Here is a 20,367-nt window from a genome sequence, read left to right on the forward strand (position 1 = left end):
CGGCAGCCGGTCAGCGGGGTCCCCCCGCTCCCACAGCTCCGCTCCGGCACCTAGTCCGAGGCGCTCCGAGCTCTGCAAAATGGGTTAAGATCCGGTTTGCAGACCTTCACTGGGGGAAAGAGGGCCACAACAGCAGCAGTGGCGGGTGAGCGGCGCTTACGAGGCTCCACGCTCTCCGACAAACACCTTTATTGAAGAAACCAGAGAGACAGATGGGGGGCAAGCAGTTACGGCACCAGCTTCACACAAGGGTATGAGACCAAACAGAAGTACTTGCCCAAGTTACTCGGGATGGAACACAATTCTGCCAGTGCTCGCCATCTGCACGGAACAGATGTGGTCACAGTACTTGTATTTAAGTGGACATTTACCAGTTTACAGTAAGATCCCACTTATCACAGCAGAGCTCTCCCCTCCCCCTTGGCGTACAGCCCAAAAAGCAAAGAATGCCAACGTTAATGCAATATAAACGTTTCTTTGTCAACAATTTGACAGATACAATTTTTTACTAATCGAACTATCCACCGAACTATCCACCGGTTCACTTATTAATCTTTAGTTTACTGTCTGAGGGAAAGGCGGTATGAGAACATAACCTGTTACTTTGGTCCCGGCCTCCCATTTTACAGACCTGGACCCAGGATTCTAGATTTATAGCACATTCACTATCCCCAGTCTTTGACCGAGGCAGGTGTGTGGCGTCTGGCACCGTGAAAACCGCTCCGCTTCCTGGGCAGCGCTACGTATGCCGCCTGTGTGGTTTCGTAACAACGTCTCTACACGTATCGAGGCCCATGTGCGGGCCGTCAGCTTCATTCCCTACTGCAGAAACTTAGCTTTAAATCTGTCTACCAAATCCTGACAATGACATTTGGTTCTGGATCGCGACATGAAGATCGAGCTATCTGAATGAGTTAAGTCAAAAGCTTATTCTTAATTTTTAGAATAAAGACATTTTCAAGGTTATAAAGAGTTGATAAATAACACTGTTCACAAGCAAATATCGATCTATTGACAATCGTTAAGAAACTGAATGCACTGTCTTGAAATATATAAGGATTTTCATTAGGTTTAGATAAATTTAGACCACAAGTAAAACTTTTCCAGGCTATTTACTCAAGTTACTTACAGTGTACACATTCCTGAGAATACCCCATTGTAGTGACGTTGTTTATTTCCAAATTGTTCTCATTCAACTTAAAAGGTGTTTCTTCCCAAGAAACTGAACTTTTCTATCAAATGCGCTCGATCGAATAGGAGAATTGGGTTCATAAAATGGATTCATTGCGAACTAGGAAAGACGAAGGCATTAGTGAGCTTGTCAAAGTAAAAAGGCTGACAAATCACAGATCTCTAGAAGGAAATTATTTTAACCTTTTAAATAAAATCATCAAAGACATCCAAAACAAAAGTCTGAAGATCATGTTTTCAAGTTGCACGAAAATGTTCCATTGTTAACAGTAACTCCCCCTTGGGGAAATTTTTGCCTTGGGGTTTTAGTTTTGAGAAGTACTTATGGCAAACTAATGGTGGTAGGATAAGTGTTGCCCATAGAAGCTAAACAAACTTCCAGGATTCACCCTGCGTCTGAAATACTAATCTTCTCACATTCGTTATAAATATGTGAATTAATCAGTAAGGCCCTTTGGCTACATGAAACTAAAAATCTACCATATGCTCATAGTTAAAGAAAAGAAGTTATACCACATTGCTATTAGGTTACTCTTATGTAATTTAACAATCTGGTTTTCAATACTGTCCTTTAACACATGGCTAAGTGATCAGTTTCTCAAACAGTGTAATGACTATATCATGATATATGGGAGAAAATTGTTAAATGGAATCACTAATAAGGAAAAGGAGTTAACCAGTTTTTACAGCTTAAATCACTTGACGTTGTCCATCTTTGTAAGAGGGCTAAAGATTCTTATCTGCTACTTCTCACTAGGAATATTAACTGTGCTGATATGCAAAAAAAAATCCTGTCGAAGTACAGAACACTTAAATTACTAAGAACATACTTCTGGCAGTGCAGTTTAACCACCGACGTCCTAGTAATATTTTATTTTTTCTAATTAAGCTTCAAGATAGGCGAGTGGCATCATTCTCCTTGAGTGACTGTTTGGTAAACTTCCCACCAGTTTATGATCTATAGTCACTGCGTTGTAACTTACTTGTAAAGCAGATGGAGAACATTTTAGATTAAAATTATGAAGCAATTTCCCTTATGCATGTAGCCTGCTTCCTTCTCTTTTTAGGATTCCCTGATAAAATCAAAACTATGTGCCAAAAGGGGGAAACTGAAACCAATTTAAAAATAACCAGCACGAGTTCTGTCCTAAGTACACGTTAGCCTGGCGGGGAAGACATGCCTGACGGGGGAGTTACCAAGGACTACTTCTGACGGGGGCAGAGCTAGTCTGAGCTGGAAACCACCATATAGAAGGGAGTTGCTGCCACGGGCCAGTTTCCGGTCACAGTTGCAATCCCTTTCTACAATCGGATTTGAAAACAGAACACACCATACCTTTATGTATAAATCGTAGACATCGGTAAAGAAGTTCTTTATTCCATCTTCTTGCCTTATGTCATGAAGCATAATGAATCTCATATGTAAAATAATTAAGGCATAATCTTAGAAGTGAAAAATGAAAGTACTCAGGTGATAGGATACCCTTCCAGTTAGTCACATGCACTGTATTATTCTGTGACGGAAAAGCAAAATACGTAAACTGGGTCTGAAGTTAGGTTTTATCTTAAAGAAAACATAATTTTTAAAGTTAGAAAATAACTATAAAATAAAGTAAAATCAACCATATCGTTCAGATTAACCTTAGTTTTATAGGAGACTTGGTTTTAAAATTATCTGTTAAACAAAATGTGGGGTTTTTTCCTGTTAAAAAAAATAAAAGTAGCCCCCTAAATGGCAATTTCTACCTGACACTCTGAAGTCCCCAGACTCGTAGTCTGGCATCGAGGTCCCATGTTGTTCTAGTTCGTTACCCCAACCTTTGGAGACCTTCGTTACAAAGGTAAGGATATGACCTGCAGTGACAAACGCTGAAACAAACCACTCATTGAACTTGTCCACGGTTTTCAAGTACATGTTGTTCGACAGCCACATGTTCTCGTCCACGAGGTCGAGAGCAGCATGAGCTATGAACTGGTTCAGGTGACGATGATCATCCTGGATGACAGTGTGAGTAGCAGCAGATTAATATTTGCAGACAGCATCGAGAACGCCACCATCTCATTCTGTAAATTCTACGCAGTTTTCGGGGGTGGGGGAGCATTTTCTGCTTTTACTTCATTTACTACTGTCATGGGACTTACAAAAGATCTTAAGTGTTTTCATCTCACAGTCTGCTTTTTAATTTGGTAGCTAAAAGTCAACAAGTAGGAACAGCCAACCCACTAATAAATGGAACGTGCTCAACAAATTATGCAGATTATTTTTCTAATTCTGCAAGAAGGAAGTTACCAAATTCAGTAACCGCTGAAGCATGTGAAGAAAGAGGAGGTTAAAAAAAAAAGAAAAAAGACATTCACGTCTTTTTAGAGGAAGACGCGAAAAAATACATAAGTGGTTATGGATACAGGAGGGCAGTTTAGGTAGGCTGGAGCCGAGGAGGTGGAGAACTAGAGGTGACCTTGGCTTGGGTCTCAGGGTCAGCGGGGGGCGGGGGACACAGGGTGAGCGGGGGCCACGAGACAGCTGAGGTGGCGCTCTCGAAGGCCTGGTACAGGCCTCTTTCAGGCAGACGGAGCTCACGTGACAGGGGACCCGGGAGCGGCAGGAGGCCACGCTCCGCCTCGGCTGTGAGTCGGCACCTGTCTCAGCGGCAGGACACGGTCCCGTCAGAGCGGAGCGTCCTTCATGTGGGCTTCACTGGGAGAGGCGGGACTGTCCCACCACAGTGCGGAGCGGGAATTCTCAACCTGGAATGGTCTTACTCCCATGGAATTCTCTATTTCCAGATAGATTTCTCAAAGCACACTTCTTATGGGCTGAACTGAATTCTTATGCGGAAGTCCTACCCCCCCCCCCCCCCCCCGCCCGGCCCCAGTACCTCAGAACGTGGCCTTATTTGGAAAGAGGGTCACTGCAGACGTGGTCGGCATGCTGGGGCACGACAGCCCCTAACCCGGGATCCCTGGTGCCTTTCTAAAACAGGCGGTTTAGAGACAGACGCGCCTGTGGGGAGCAGGCCGCGCCAAGACCGGAGTTCTGCCGCCACAAGCCCAGGGGCTACGGAAGCTAGGAGAGGGGCCTGGAATAGGCCTTCCCTGGCACGTTCGGAGGGGGCTGGCCCTGCCCCCGCCTCGTGCTCGGACCCGTGAGGCCACGAGCTTCGGTTACTCTAGGCCGCCCGGTCCGCGGTGCTCGGTCGGGTGGGCCCTGGGAGAGGCACCTTAATATGACCTGCTTGCTGAGGACGCGGTTCCTGGACCGGGCTGGGGGAGGGCCGCCAGGTGCCTCGGGATCCCCCGCGCAGCCAGGCAGGTTCACCTCAGGCACATCACCGTGACGAAGCCAATTTACTCCTTAGAGAAAGAGATTATTTGGTGTCCGGCTTACCGCCGTGTTTCCCTCACTTTACGTGGATGACCAGTCACGAGGTCAGAAGAAAAATGCAGAACTGCCTTAAGAAGGTGAGTGGTAACAGAAGGGCTAAGGTCAAGTCACGCCACAAAGTGTTTTTACGTGCCCCAGAAACCACGTAAGCAGCCCTGTGCCACACGGCAACCGTTGTACGGAGACACCCCGACACAGAGTCGTAATGAGCCGCGCGCTCACGTGGATGTGGGAAAATACTGGGGCGACAAAGCACCTGACAGAGAACACAAATTCCTACGCATTTGAGTGGCAAGATTTAAGTAGCTGAAAAGCATCATACGCTGGACATTATGCGTTACGATTCATTTCAAAACTCAATTCTTGTCTTGAAGGACGTGAAAGCTTATTCTGGAAGCTGGGAGAGACACAGCATAACCTGCCGGCAGTTCATCAGCAACACAGACGAGTACAGAGAGATGGGAGGCCCCCAGGGATTCTGCAGACCCTACATTTACTCTGAACGGCAACAAGGAAGTTGGGTGGCGTCGCCGGGGAGGACGGCATGTGGGCACCCAGTCAGTGGGTGGTGCAGAAGGCCCCTGCAAACCGCGCCAGTCTCAGGGGCAGCGGGGGGACACGGAGGCAAGGGTCCTTCAACCCTCCCAGGTGTAAATGGAGCTGCCGCGTAGGTCCTGATGGAAATGTCACTTGGGTGGAATGCGCTTCCGTGGCATTTCCGGTCAGTAGCAACTGTTCCTCCAGCCCCACAGCAGCTGGAAGTGTGTTTCTACGCGCTCACGGAGCAGCTTTTCAGAACGGGGGGCACGGGGAAGAACGTGTCAGAGAAGAGACCCAGGGCCTCCTGCTCTTCTTTGCCAAGCATGTGCTGAATGTAAGGGTGAGTCGACGACTCAGAGGACGGTCCCTCGCTGGCTTCTATCACCCTGTGGGACTGGGGAGCAAGCCTCATGTAACCGTGGTGGATTCCAGCTACCTCCCCGGTCCAGACCTCCCCCGGCTGTAAAATCACACCACACCCTTATAATTGCAACAGCATAAATCACGCTTACGAAATTGTTTATGTTTCCTTACGCACTTTGGATTCTGCTTTTCCAGCTGGCAAAAACTCCATTTCAAAAACTGGATTATCATGGTGGCCAACAATTACAAAGTAGAAGCTTCCAGACATTGTCTTCAATATAGCTCCTAATTAAATGAAAATAACACATACTTTTAGTACTCCATACTGAAAACCAAAAAGGTTTAACAAGAAGTCTAGAATTCAATTTTTTCCTTAAACTTGACATTGTAGCAGGGACCACAAAGCTTGTCGTGCTTTCCACTCTACTGCCATAGACATTTGGCTTTTGGACTATGCAGATTACATGCCTGGGAGATGTCCTGTAGAATCCAGTACTTGAGTTTTCATAGGGAACCTGGAAGACCTCTGATACAAAATCATAACAACAACATCCTCATGACCTGAGAGTTGAGAATATTCAGAGTAAGCTGGGCCAAACTCGGACTGGACCAGTTAGCATTATTAGCACTAACAATGGGAAAAACGAATGAAGGGTGATTTTGTCCTCTTCCTACCTGAAGTATGTATAATACAAATCTAAGTCTCTGCAAGTACAGGAGCCTAGGATATGCCTCCTCCTCCAGCAATATTCATAAGAAAGGAAGACATGGGGCCCCCGGCTGGCTCAGTCCCCGGAGCGTGCAACTCCCGATGCTGTGTAATCCTCAAGGTCCCTCTAAGGGATCCATCATCGTTCTGTTTCTTCCACCAGGAGGAAATGGACATTGGGAGGTTAAGGTCCGTGCCTGTGGTCACATCATCAGTAAGTGGCAGAGCGAGACCTGAACCTAGCTTTGTCTGATTCCAGAGACCCTGTGCTAAAAATACATACGGAAATCCTTCCGCCCATCTGTCTGTCCGTGCAGATTTTGATGATGCTAAAAGCCACAGAAGCACGGATCCTCCCCTGCGACTGCTTCCCCCCTTTGTCTTCATTTTATTTCTTCAGCAAACCTGTTAATCCTAGTTCTAAGACTTCTTAATGCCTCAGATGTCTTTCTTTTTGGATTATGATTTCTTCCATCTTTTCTAGAATATAAAACTGTGTCTTCCTTTGTTTTTTTTTTCTTTTTTTTTTAATTTTATTTTTAAGTAATCTCTATACCCAACCTGGGGCTTGAACTCACCACCCCAACATCAGGGGTGCGAAGCACCAGGCACAACAACATCTGGCTCACGGGAGGTGCTCAGCAAATGTGATCTAGAACAGCATGGAGGAGCGTACGCACATGGAGGTGTGTGGACCCTTACGGCCTCCACACGGGGCAGCAGTCTGGTTACCTGAGAGTATACAGTCTCACGGAGTGTACGGTGACACATGTCAGAGCCCAGGGCTCATCGAGCCACACTGGGACTTCTGCTCATTCACAGAGAACATCAGAACACCTGAAACGTATCTCCTAACCAGCACAACCTTTGTTAAGGAAATCGAGGGACAGCTGGCACTTTTACCTCTGGACTTGGAAGGCCCACGACTGGAAGACAAGGCAGATGGGACGTTCTTTGGGCACGATGAGGCCAAGAGGACTTCAAACGTTATTTGGGGCAGGTGTTGGCCCACCACAGCCCGCAGGCCAAACCTGGCCTTGTCCACCCTTTCATTACGGTCTAAGGCTGCCTTTGCGCGACAACAGAATGGCAGAGTGGGGCAGCTCCGACAGAGACCATCCGACCCTTTACAGAAAAGTCTGAGGGGGAAGATGAGAAAAAGGCCCAAATAGTAAAACTGAGTAACAAACACAAGCAGGAATGCTATAAAAGCTACGCAGAACCAGGAGAATCAGCAGTGATTCTCAAAAGAAAGAAATTCTCAAGGGGAAGGGGGATGGGAGCTGGAAATGTCAACAAAGTCGACAATGATCTCATTAACTGCAACAGGTTTCACGGCTAGAGTGTGCCAAGGGAAGGGCTTAATTCGTTCGGTACGAACACTTAAGCAGCAGCAGCACACTATACACGTAGAAGGAAGCTAAGCCTCATTCCTATACCTGCAGAGTATCCGTACAGGGTGAGGATAAACAGAAAGGGGACCGAAGGAACCATAACCACATGAAGGTTATGTCGCAAACCGTCCCGCTGGGCAGAACTTGAACTGCCAAGAATTTCACAGCAGCTGAAGGAGTACTGTAACTACCGGATTCTATGGGAAGAACTGGAAGGTTACTCCTTTAATATTTGAGGCTTATTATGCCCAGGTGGTAGGCAAAAGGGAGACGCACTTTAGAATTCTGTGCTGATACACTCAAGTTTCGGGGGGGTGGGGCGGCGGGGTGGATGTTTTATGTCTGCATCGTCCGATGTGGTAGCCGCTGATGGCTACTGTGTCTGCAAGACTGAATCTGGAACTTCACTTAATTTTCATTAATTTAAAAGGCCACATGTGTTTAGTGGCTTCTGTATTGGACGGTGCAGCTCTAGAACAGTGATTTGAAACGTTTTTAAAGCTTTGCAACCTCTTCAACCTTCCCTACATCCGCAAAGCAAGTATTACTTAGAGCTACAGTATGTAATACAAATAAAGCAACTGCCGTGTGTGTGTGTCTGCTCGATTTTCCCATCACCCAAAACAGGGGCCCTTCAAGCATCTCCAAGGACGACTAGGTCTCGGGGTGTGGAGGAAATGGCTACACGGAACTTGGCAACGGATTAAACTGGGGAACTGAGGAAGCGGCAAGAACCAAGGATGTTCCCAAATGCCTGACAGAGATGATCAAGCAGAATATCAAGATGAGTCTATTCGCCAAGAAAGGAAATAGGAAAGGGAAAAAAGAGGGATGAAACGAACACGTCGCTTCTAAACATGTGCTGGAAGGCAGAACAGCACGCCCCTCGGTGTCCACATCCTAATCTCGAAAACCTGCGAGTGCTAATGTACGGGCAGAGGGGAATGAAAGCTGCAGGTGGAACTGAGGGCGCTCGTCAGCTGACTTCAAGATCGGGAAAGGAACCTGGAGGAGCCAGGTGGGCCCAATATAATTACAATGCTCTTTAAAAGTGGAAGAGAGAGGCCCACTCGAAAAGTCAGAAGGAGGGGCACGAAGACGCCACGCTGGCGGGGCTGAAGATAGAAGAAAGAGCCGGGAGCCAAGGAACGCGCGCGGCCTCGAGAAGTTGGAAAGCACAAAGAGAGCCCCGCTTCCTGCTCCAGAGGGGAGCACAGCCCTGCGGATACCCGGATTCCAGCCCGGGGAGGCCCGTGCTGGACTTCTAGGCTGCTACGGAACTGGAAGAATAAATTCACGTCGGTGAAACCGCTCAACTGGGGAGGATTTGTTCAGGAGCAGAAAACAGACGTCAAGGCTGAAAAGCCTACAGGAGTGAAAAAAAGGAAATACTCGAAGTGCTAGCAGAAGGTAGGTGCGTTGTATAGGGAGACTGAGGACGGAGGGAGTTCGCTTACCACGGGAGGAAGCTTTCAAAGCACTGTGGGAAAGGCCCAAGGGAGGGGAATGAGGGGCTCGGGTGCGGCAAGGGGAAGCTACTTAGGCAGCTGGGGGACGATGACGTAGAGAACGGAGGCTGTGTCTGTCTCCCAGCACCCATCCCTCACGCCTGCAGGGGAGCCCGGTACGTAGGAAGGGCTCCACGCCTGCAGGGGGGAACTGCGCGGGTAGGGACAACAGCTGCGAGCGGTCAGGCAAAGCTGAAAACACGAGAACAAGAGGCAGGCCGGGATTAACTAGCCTCGACGCAGCAAAGAATCTTCTGAATGTTCTAGTGCTGAGGCCCTCCTCCTGGTCTTAGAGGCCTAACAGAAGTCGTGATGAAATAACTGCACCTTTGTATGAAGCTGAGGTTGAGGCGCTCATCAAGAAACCCTCCATGACCAGAGACTGGACTCTCCCCGGGGTGCGAACAGCAGCCGTCACTGATGGCTATGCTGACCTGAGCTGCTCCGGAGACGGACAACTAAAATTAATGTAGTGGTAACAAAAAGCTCTGCACTACCTTGAACGGAGAGAGGGTGTCTACGTGATGGAAGAACTAGGGCGATGATGGGGTGCCTAGCTGGCTTGGCTGGAGGAGCGAGCGACTCTTCATCTCAAGGTTGTGAGTTCAAGTCCCAAGCTAGGTGTACAGGTTATCTAAACCTTAGTGCCGCACCCCCCCCCCGCCTTTCTTTTTAACTTTTCTTTTTATTAACGTTCATTTTTTTTGAGAGACCGCATGAGTGGGGGGGGAGGGGCAGAGAGCGGGAGACAAAATCCGAAGCAGGCTCTGGGCTGTTTGCACAGAGCCCGATGTGGGGCTCAAACCCACGGACCATGAGATCATGACCTGAGCCGAAGTCGGACACACAACCGACTGAGCCACCCGGGGGCCCCAGCCCTTTTTTAACATAAAAATGAGACCACAGGGGCACCTGGGTGGCGTAGTCGGTTAAGCGTCCGACTTCAGCCAGGTCACGATCTCGCGGTCCGTGAGTTCGAGCCCCGCGTCGGGCTCTGGGCTGATGGCTCAGAGCCTGGAGCCTGTTTCCGATTCTGTGCCTCCCTCTCTCTCTGCCCCTCCCCCGTTCATGCTCTGTGTCTCTCTGTCCCAAAAATAAATAAACGTTGAAAAAAAAAATTAAAAAAAAAAAAAAAAAAGAGACCACAAATCTGTGAGGCTGGCATCAGAAGGGCAAAAGCACAAAACGAATGGGAATGTGTCCGGTTAGAAAAACAAGTCACCTTAGACTACCATCAAGAAAAGGGAAGAGGGGCGCCTGGGTGGCGTAGTCGGTTAAGCGTCCGACTTCAGCCAGGTCACGATCTCGCGGTCCGTGAGTTCGAGCCCCACGTCAGGCTCTGGGCGGATGGCTCGGAGCCTGGAGCCTGTTTCCGATTCTGTGTCTCCCTCTCTCTCTGCCCCTCCCCCGTTCATGCTCTGTCTCTCTCTGTCCCAAAAATAAATAAACGTTGAAAAAAAAAAATTTAATTAAAAAAAAAAAAAGAAAAAAAAAAAGAAAAGGGAAGAAAGGTCACCTGGTACAGAAGTAACCAGATGCAGGTCTGCTGAATCAGCATGATTTTCAACCATTTTTCGTGTGTGTGTGTGTGTGTGTGTGTGTGTGTGTGTGTGTGTGTGTGTGTGTTTCTCTAGAATGTGCCTGCACGCAGGGGAGGGGAACAGAAAACGTTAGGCAAGCTCCACACCCTGTGCAAAGCCCGACCTCCGGCATGGGGCTAGAGCTCACAGCCTTGGGATGATGAGCTGTACCTAAATCAAGAGTCATTAGCTTAACTGAGCCGCTTGGGCGCCCCCCAAAGCATGACTTTTTTTTTTAATTTTTTTTTTTAACGTTTGTTTATTTTTTTGGGACAGAAACAGAGCATGAACGGGGGAGGGGCAGAGAGGGAGACACAGAATCAGAAACAGGCTCCAGGCTCTGAGCCATCAGCCCAGAGCCCGACGCGGGGCTCGAACTCACGGAGCGCGAGATCGTGACCTGGCTGAAGTCGGACGCTTAACCGACTGCGCCACCCAGGCGTCCCCCCCCCCTTTTTTTTTTTTTTTTAAAGAGGCTGCCGGGTGGCTCAGTCGGTTAAGCCTCTGACTCTTGACTTTGGCTCAGATCACAATCCCATGGTTTCATGGGATCGGGCTCTGCTGACCGTGCGGAGCCTGCTTGGAATTTTTGTCTCCCTCTCTCAGCTCCTCCCCACTAGTGCAGTCTTCCTCTAAAAACTTTGAACTGGGTTGGAAGGAATGCTCTGGAAAGAGCTAGTGCAGGAACAGAGGATGTCTAAGCTGAGGGGGGGGAGGGGAAGACCTTTCTGGGGGTGGAGAGTGAGAAAGAGCAGGAGCTTACCATCGAATAGAATAGATGCCATCTCAAAGCAAAGATTTGACTAGGGATGGCAAATTGGCCCCTGCTGGTGCGGTTCTCATTAACCAGTAGTGACTGCCGGGACCTGGTGCTGACTTAACATGGAGACAAAGTTCTAGCACGAAAGCTAGCTGTGATCAATGATCCACATCTTCTGGAGGTTTGGGAAAGGGCAGTGCGCTACGAGAGTGCCACGTACTTAACTCTGGACTAAACAGATCTTTCAAATCGCGCCGGAGGCCGAGTCTTGGGCTGCTCCTTTGAGGCCAAGTGGAAACTCCTTTGGGTCAATGTTACTGAGCACTTTCCAACAATTAAAATAGAACTACCAGGCTGCCTTTGAGAGGACTAAACCCTTCCTCTCACATGACAGGGCCCACGATGAATTTTCCAGCTCCAAACGACAACAGTACCCTCGTAAACAAAACCAAATCCGATTAGCTGAATGACCTACAAAAAGGCAAGATGGAGCCAAGCTCCTGAGCTGGCCGAGGCCTGCAGGCCGAAACGCGATGTGCCCTGGCCGGGCGGCCTGTGATAAGCTCAGCCGCCCCGGGGCTGACCAGATCCGGCCCGGCTGCCCGCGGGCGGGGTGGGGGGGGACCAGGCCAAGACCCGCGTCACGCGGGCCCCGAAACGTCCTTGGGAGCTCCCGCCCCCTACTTACTCCATTCCCTACCTGCTGGGAGAAGCTGACGACGGAAACCGCCACTCCGCTCCCGCCGCAGACCCGCGCTCGGCAGCCTCTATGGGAACTCCCTGGGCAATGCTCGCGAGACTGCGCGGTTGAGGTCTCACGAGAAGTGGGAGGGACTTCCGGTCAGAGGACCGCGCGGCAACGCGCGTGCGCTCTGGTCCTCCAGGCAACGGCCGTTGGGCTTGGCAGCGTCGGGGAGGGGCGGGATCGGCGCTGAGCCGGGCGAACCCTAGTCGTACTTTGTTTTCTCTTGTTGCCTCACTACCGGTCCCCGCCCTCCAGCTGCGTGGGAAAGCCGCGCGTGAACCGCGGCCCCGCCCACCCGTGAGAACCTCGGGGGAAAGGAAGTGCGTGTTTGCCAGAGTTCCTGGTTCAGAGCGGGAGGCCGATTAAACCGTTGAACGGTTTTGTCGTTCCCGACTGCCTTCCTTTTTCCCCCGCACCCAGGCGGAGCATGGGCTTAGAAGGCAGGGGTTCGCCTCGTCCTGAGCGTGCAGCTAGGGCTGGCTGCCAACTTGGGCCGAGGCAGACCGGGCTGGAGGGGGCTTCGCGGCGAAGCCGGCGCCTGATGTCTCAGGTACCTACACTGGCCTCCTCCTCGGGGACCAGGGGAAACGTGGCCTCTTGTTTGCTTTCTTTATAGCTTTTTTCCTCCTCCTTCTCCCCGCTTGGCCTCTTAGGGTTTCCCCGGAGGCCACTGGTCTGTCGTCAGAAATTCATGGTTCCTCCTCCCGCCGGGTAACCCGTAACCATTCTTTCTTCCAGTTCGCCATGCCCTCCACATCTGACGTGTTGCGTCCAGATGAACTGCGAAAAAAGCTATACCAGACGTTTAAGGATCGGGGTATACTGGACACACTCAAGGTATCTGTTTTGGGCCTGTCACATAACTTTGACGAGTGTAATCTGTAACAGGTAGTCCCCATTGAAACCTATCCAGGTTTTGGGTTTTAAAACTAGGACATAGGTTGTATTGGTGAGTTACCTTTGTACGTTCCTGTAAAACTCTTTGTTCTGGAACAGAAGTCTTGAAGATGGTGTAGAGTTTGAGCCGTCTTAAAAGGGCTTATTCAAATAATAGATTTACTGGACTGACATTAAGGTAGTGGCAGGTAACTATAAAAGGAACACATTTTGGTAAAGTTGGACTTGGTTTTTAAATCTAGCTTGCAAGTCCTGAATGACTAAGTGATTTTGTAATAGTACTCCCTTTTGAACGAGGGATATTGGCATTCTGCAGGAAACATTGTACTGCTTACCATAGAATAATTTAGGGAATGAGAAATTTCTTCCCTTAAAGTGGATTGAAATGTATTAGTATTTGGGCGGCAAATATTAGTACACATGGTATGAACAGCAAGGAGTAGGATTGGCTCACGTGTTTTCATTGTATACATTTCAAAAGTATATTTTATATTCAAAAAGTCAAACTAGGGAAAAGTGAGCTTCTTAAAAAATCTTTCTCCCTCATTGTTTTGGTAACCTCAACCTTTAGATTCAACTGGGAGAGAAAAAACATGGAGGAAAGTCATCTGTCATACACTAATTGTGGTTTTGTTTTTTAAAGATTTTATTTTTAAGTAATCTCTATACCCAATGCAGGGCTCGAACCCACAAACCAGAGACTCGGAGTCCCACCCTCTGAGCCTGCCAGGCACCCCTCCTTTTTAATGTTATTGGTGAACATTTTCCTGTGTCCTGGAAAGTTTCTTGAAATCCTCATTTTCAATGATAACAGGCCTGTCTGAATGTGTGGGTAATTTATGTAGCAGGCCCCTGTTGAAGATGTACCTTCTACCCAGGTGTACACATTCCTTCAATTGTCTTTTTTTGGTCTAGGATAGGTTAAGTGGCATTACTGACTCAAAAGGATGAGCAGTTTTAAGGCTCCTGGTATGAGTCTTTTTCTAGAAAGGTAGTAATAGTATATATTTCACCAGCAACTTGGTAATGCTTATTTCTTGAATGCTACAATGACTTTTTTTTTTAAACATTGGAAAACCCTTATTTTAAAAATCTTCTTTAATGCTTATTTTTGAGCGGGCGAGGGGCAGACAGAGACAAAATCTAAAATCGGTTCCAGGCTCTGAGCCTTCAGCACAGAGCCTGATTTGGGGCTCAAATCTGGGAATGGTGCGATCATGACTTGAATCAAACTTGGATGCCCAACCACCGCAGCCACCCAGGTGCCCCAGAAAACCCTTATTTTAATATTCCTTTGATTATTGAGGTTGCACATATTTTCTGGATATTCATGTTTTTTTGTGGATTGGCAACTTCTGTTCCTTGCCCATCCCCCCTGAGGTGTTTTCTTTTAATAGAAACTTAACCTGTGTTCCAGTTTTGCAGCAGTACATTATCTCGGTGTTCAATTTTAACTTGGTTCTAAAAATCCTGATGTTATATTTTTCATATGGCCAGATCTGTTATTTTTTTGCTGATTATTCTCAGTTCTTCTCCACTAAAATGGATATTCACTTCTTAAGTTTTTAAAGAGCCCCCCCCTTTTTTTTTAACCGTTAAATCTTTAACCCACTTGGAATTGTCCTATATGATGCATTAATACGCTTTCTAATGTGGCATGGTCCTTGGATTCCTGGCCAAGCCATATTTTCTCTTAACGCTACTTCTGGATTTGATTTGTGGGTGTTTTATTTCAGATCTGGAGTCACAACTGATACTAATCTGTCCTGAACCTTTTTAAGCTGTCCCAGTTTGGGTTTGGTATCAGGATTATGCTAGCCTTGCTCACTTTACAAATGGAGTGTATCTGCTGGAGACCTACTGTTTGCTTTTTTGCAGCTGGCTGTCAGGTTCTATTATTCCAGTCTAACCAATGGCAAGACAGATTTTTACCTCCTAAGTCTAAGGTCATTTTTATTTTCTGCATTCAATGACTGTGGCCTGAGTGAGTTTTAATTCTTAAAACCCACTGAATTTTTTAGTGGCCTAATTCACATTCCCTTTGGGTATTTGAAAAGAATTTGTATTTGCGGTGAAGTACAAAGTTGGATCTCTTAAATGGGCTTTATCAACTCTTGTTCCTTACTTTGAGTCTACTGTTAACTTGTGAGGCAGATATACTGAGGATCCACAAGTCCCTACTCTTCCTCACCCACAATAATTGTACTTACTTCTGTTGTAGGAACATTAATTCTGAATGGATTTCCCTCTTCTCATTGGCTGCTGGAGAGCTCCCGGCCAGTTTTGCAATTCCTTCCAGCAAGGGCTGGTTGGCGTGCTTTTGTGTTTGTTGAGTTGGGGATTCATCTGTAATGCCCTCTTCTCCCCCCACCCACCTTAGTTTTATTTCCTGCTTCTATTCCTCCTCTAAATTTTATCCTATTTTAGTACTTGTGTGCAAGACCCCCTAAATCATTATATTAATGAAGCTGGGTCTAAATAGGTTACTCAGTATGTTATAAACCTCATTAAATCACCTCTAAATTTTACTGGTGGAGGATGCTATAATTTCTCGTTCTATTTCTGTTACTGACTACCCTAGATGAAGCAGGGCATGTGTACTCTGAGTAAAAATGTCTTGTTTTACTGCGGGACTTGAGATGTGTACTAAGTCCTGTTCTGTACTGGTAATGACCTACCGTTCTACCCTTGAGCTGAAGGATAAAAGAGGTACAAGAACTCAATTGGTTTCTTGGATTCTATTAATATGAATTGATAGGGAATATTTATTGCTGAATCCCACAAGTCTAGGTGGCATACTTTGTTTTTTTTTTTACTATCTTTTTGTAATGTTTATTTTTGAGAGCCACAGAGCATGAGTGGGGAGGGGCAGAAAGAGGGAGACACAGAATCCGAAGCAGGCTTCAGGCTCTGAGCTGTCAGCACAGAGCCCGACACGGGGCTGGAACTCAGGAACCGTGAGATCATGACCTGAGCTGAAGTCGGACGCTTAACCGACTGAGCTACCAGGTGCCCCCCCAGGCAGCGTACTTTTTTTTTTTTTCTTTAATTTTAAATTATTTTTTAAAATTTACATCCAAATTAGTTAGCATATAGTGCAACAATGATTATAGGAGTAGATTGCTTAGTGCCCCTTACCCATTTAGCCCATCCCCCCCCCCCCAGGCAGCATACTCTTAAACTCAGTCCGATTGTAGGTTTCCAGATGATATGCAAAACAGGAGAACAAATACCAGTAGTCTGAGTAACTTAGGGAATTTTGTTAAAGCCCAAATGAATAACGTTAGTGTTAAAACCTTGAGAAACTGACCTACTTTTGAACCCTAATTTTCTCACTTACAAAGTGAGAATTCCTGTACTTGAGTGTCTTGAGATGTAAATACTCGATGCGAAAGTACATCTTAGTAAGTTTTGGGGTTGACTCATTTCACTTGCATATGTGATTTCCCTTATGGGAACTCAACTTTATTTTAACCAATATGCCCGATATTTTCGTACGTTCCAACAGTCCACAGAGGTGAGAAATGGGCAGAATTGTCTCCTCTACTTGATAGCCTGATTTAAAAAATGCTGAGATGGGCTCCTGGGGAAGTGAAGTTAGAATCTGCCTCCGTTTGGCTGACCACCCGTTGAGCTCAGAAGCTGTGAAACAAGTTTCTTTTTCAGAACCCCGTGGGCTACTTGTGTCACAGGGTAAGACCATGTACAGGGGAAGGCTCCTGACTTTGGGTCCTGGACCTAGAACCATACTGGAAATGAGGATTCTAATGCATGGGTCAATCCTGTATAACTCCGGTTGAGCGATTCTGCTCAAAACGTTTTCCCTCCTGTTTGGTTTTGGTTGTTTGAGCTAGACACAACTCCGGAAGCAGCTGATTCAGGAATTGATGCACTCTGTCGTGAACAGAGAGGTGCAGCCCCAGTCCGTTCCAGTGGAAGGGAGTGCCCTCCTGATAGGCACCTCTAACTCTCTGGTGGCAGATCACTTGAAGAGATGTGGCTATGAGTATTCGCTTTCTGTTTTCTTTTCGGAAACTGGTGTGGCCAAAGAAAAGGTAAAGTGTTGAGTCTTCTGTTTTTGAATTTTCTGTTAATAGCTTCTTTCTAGGTAATAGTTAAGTGCTGCATAATAGCCGAGTGTTCCTTGGCTAGCTACGTCCATTTCTCCCTCATCTTTGAGTTCCCGTCCTACATTCTGTAAAGGAGCAAAGGAGTACTAAACTTGATGGTATATCGTTACCAATTCCATGGAAGCTCCGTTAGTCTTGGGTAAGATCATGATGCGCAGTCACTAAGTTTTGGAGCTAGAATTGGTCTCCCGATCTGTGTAGTCTAAGATGCAGAGTTGCCATTTATGTTGACTGTTGGAAGCTTGTCACCGTCGTGGCGACACCACAGGTATCCTCTGCATTGTGGAGGAGGAACCAGCCTCTGGAGAGGTGAAGTAGTTTGTTCAAGGTCATATGATTTGTAAATAATGATGCTGGGCAGTAAATCTAGATCTCTAAAACATGCTCTTTTTACTAAGTCTCTTCAGATACTTAGATTCCTTGGGATTACACTAGAGAAGTGAAGGGTACAATCATTTATAAAAATCTGTGGCACGCTCAAATACTAAAACACCTGTTTTTACCACTTTCCTGATGACTTTCTGTTCAATGGGAATGGTAGAAAAATCTAGCCCTGCTTGATTTTAAGGGTTGATACAGCAAACTGCCTATTTTTTTTAATAGACTTAATTTTTTTAGAGCACTTGAGGTTCAGAGCAAAAATGAGCAGAAAGGAAGGTACCCCACTCGTGCACAGCCTGCCCTACTAGCAACATAATTAGATACATTTCCACAGTGGGACCTACATGGTCACATCTTCACTGAAGTCCATAGTTTAATGGTTGGTGTTGGCTCTGTGTTTTTACTCCTGATCTTGTCGATAATTGTCCAAAAGCTTCCTATTAAGAGGTTTTAACAAAATAAGAACAGTGTTAGTATTTGAGAATCTTAAAATGCTTTGTTAACGGCCAAATTTTATTAACATTAGGAGTTCTTTTTGGGTCCCTCAATCTTTAAGCTTTTTTGTTACTTTTTAAAGTTTATATCTGAGAGAGCATAAGAGAGCGCGCGTGCACACACAAGCTGGGGAGGGACAGAGGAAGATTGAGAACCCCTAGCACGCTCCGGGCCGTCAGCGCAAAACCTGACACGGGGCTCGAACCCAGGGACTGTGACCTCATGACCTGAGCCGAAGTCAGATGCTTAACAGACCGAGCCACTCAGGAGCCCCTGTTGTTTGTTTAAAGGAAGCTCTGTGCCTAACGTGGGGCTTGAACTCAAGACCCCGAGAACAAGTGTCACGTGTTCTACCGACTGAGCCAGCCAGGTGCCCTGAAGTTTCTAACTACATGACCCAGTTGGGCATGTTGCATGAGTAATAGGCAGTTACATAGCTGTTCCGGCAATAGATAACCTGCTCATATACTTAAAGGTGTTTACTATAAAATGCTGTGCAGAATATTTTCCTGAAAGGAAAACCCTGTCAGTGTTCCGAGGGAAGTCCTAGTACATGATGCGTGTTGTAGTAGAAATACAGATTAAGAATAGCCACCCAAAATGTTTAAAACTATTTTAGATAGGCTTTTGTCAGTCATGGTTGTAAAGACGGTAAAACTTGGTATTTTGAACCAGTAGTATTTTAAAAACTTGATTACCATTGAAAGACCCTGGGATTCACACATGTATTTGTTGGTTCATCAGATATTTGAGTGTAATCTGTCAGGCATTAACCATTTGTTAGACCCATTATCTTTGTGAAGTATTTGGAGGTTAATTCTGTGATGGGGAAAAATATTTTATCCTCATGACTTGAATATGTTATCAATAGTATAAGAAAGTGCTTCAGTTTTACATTGTTAGTGTGATTCTTAAACTTTAGGAACATCCTAATTTATCGCTTAAACATCAGTGTAAAATGTCTGCTCGATTTTTTTTTCCTTAAGGTATTTACTATGCAAGATCTATTAGAACTCCTCAAAATCAACCCTGAATCCGGTCTCTACAAATCACTGGTAGGATTGTTTAGTTGTTATAATCTGCCTTGGTCTGTTAATTGTAACTGAACAGTTGAATAAAGGTAAAATATTTTCTTTCAACAGATGTCAGGATTTGATAACAAAAACAAAAAAGGTAGGAGCCTTCATATATGTAGAAAATAGCAACATTTTTGTCATGTACTTTATCTTGTAAAACTCTGAAAGTAATCTTGAGGGGTAAGAGTAGGGAATTGAATTGGAATTTGATTTTCCATGCTGTGACAATACCTTTTTTTTGTTGTTTGTTTACAGATTTTATTTTTTTTTAAGTAATCTCTTCCCCTAACATGGGGCTCGAACTTAAAACCCTGACAGTGGGAGTGGCACGCTCCCACCATCTGAGCCAGCCAGGTGCTCCAATACCCTAGCTCTTAAAAAAAAAATGATCTAATTTGACCAATGTACATCACTTCTCCAAATTTCAGTCCTCTTAATTGCTCTTAGATACTCGCACACAAAAAACCCACTGTAGACAGTAGTTGATACAGCCCCACAAATGATCTGAAAGGTACTTTTTGTAAACATACCCACTGTTGGGAACATTGCCCCACACCCAGACAGTGTTAAGGCTCTAGGTATCTTTGTATCCTAGATCTCCTCCTCGATAAAGTACATGTCTATAAAGTACAACTTAAAAATTATTAATTGCTTAAAGAATGAAATAACTGGTTAGTAGTAAGTGTTACATAAATATTTCTTAAGTGTTGATATGGGCCTGGTAAACTGCTTTAATTTTGGCCTTGATAAGAACCATCCTAGAGGCCATTCTATAACTGCCACGGGTACAGACTGTGGGCTGGACTTGCCTACGCGCTTCGTAGCATGAACTTCAGCTGGTAACTTGCCTGTAATACATATTCTTTAGGTCTTTTGAATAACCCGTAACGTTATGTAACGGCCCTTTCGTGTTGGTGTGCCCCTGGGTTTTGTCTGTCGCCGGCATTGCTATCATCCCCAGTCGGGTGTTCTTTTCAAACTTCGCATTCGGCAAACACTTGAGTATTTACCTTCTGCCAACTATTAGTCTGTGACTGAATTGCCTAGTCTCTTGGGAGTGATGTCAGCAGAGGATGAGTGAATCGGATCACAAGACCTCCTAGAGTGCCTGCGAAGTAGGGCATCCATACTGAAGTTGAGTATGGTAAGTGATCCTGTATTCTATATGCCGAGGCAGTACTGTTCCATGTAAATTTTCTGTAGTCACGGGAAT

At 46.2% G+C, this 20,367-nt stretch overlaps 2 protein-coding genes across 8 annotated transcripts in view; one reads left to right on the forward strand and one right to left on the reverse strand.

Annotated features, from left to right (window-relative positions):
- Positions 1-172: 172 nt before the first annotated feature.
- On the reverse strand, positions 173-12,243 carry LOC121026226 (trafficking protein particle complex subunit 2). 2 transcript variants are annotated; one of them, XM_040469103.1, is made up of 6 exons: positions 12,131-12,181; positions 8,881-8,948; positions 5,655-5,764; positions 3,043-3,187; positions 2,528-2,613; positions 173-1,291 (listed from the first exon to the last, which is right to left on the reverse strand). In XM_040469103.1, exons 3-6 carry the CDS (start codon positions 5,745-5,747, stop codon positions 1,193-1,195), a joined length of 423 nt encoding a protein of 140 aa, XP_040325037.1. In that variant the 5' UTR covers positions 5,748-5,764; positions 8,881-8,948; positions 12,131-12,181; the 3' UTR covers positions 173-1,192. The 2 variants fall into 2 exon arrangements, with proteins under 2 accessions (XP_040325037.1, XP_040325036.1); XM_040469102.1 differs by lacking the exon at positions 8,881-8,948 and having other exon boundaries at positions 12,131-12,243.
- A 137-nt stretch (positions 12,244-12,380) lies between these two features.
- The window catches only part of OFD1 (OFD1 centriole and centriolar satellite protein), a 42,419-nt gene continuing 34,432 nt past the window's right edge, over positions 12,381-20,367 (forward strand). For 2 of the 6 annotated variants that reach the window (XM_040469095.1, XM_040469099.1), the window contains exons 1-5: positions 12,381-12,725; positions 12,914-13,012; positions 16,927-17,127; positions 19,065-19,133; positions 19,221-19,251. In XM_040469095.1, coding sequence (XP_040325029.1) covers positions 12,603-12,725; positions 12,914-13,012; positions 16,927-17,127; positions 19,065-19,133; positions 19,221-19,251 — 523 coding nt within the window. In that variant the 5' untranslated portion in view covers positions 12,381-12,602. Of the gene's footprint in view, positions 12,726-12,913; positions 13,013-16,926; positions 17,128-19,064; positions 19,134-19,220; positions 19,252-20,367 lie in introns of those variants that run through there. The other 4 variants (XM_040469096.1, XM_040469097.1, XM_040469098.1 and 1 more) reach the window with 4 other exon arrangements.

The sequence above is a fragment of the Herpailurus yagouaroundi genome, unplaced genomic scaffold (assembly GCF_014898765.1).
Source record: "Herpailurus yagouaroundi ecotype Mexico unplaced genomic scaffold, PumYag 67846, whole genome shotgun sequence".
In the NCBI taxonomy this organism is placed as follows: domain Eukaryota; kingdom Metazoa; phylum Chordata; class Mammalia; order Carnivora; family Felidae; genus Herpailurus; species Herpailurus yagouaroundi.

Coding starts and splice junctions, on each gene's coding strand:
- LOC121026226 (XM_040469102.1), bottom strand. CDS start 5,747: ATGTCTGGAAGCTTCTACTTTGTAATTGTTGGCCACCATGATAATCCA. Junction 3,188..5,654: donor CTGGAAAAGCAGAATCCAAA/GTGCGTAAGGAA, acceptor ACTGTCATCCAG/GATGATCATCGTCACCTGAA. Junction 1,292..2,527: donor TCTACGATTTATACATAAAG/GTATGGTGTGTT, acceptor CGTCTTTCCTAG/TTCGCAATGAATCCATTTTA.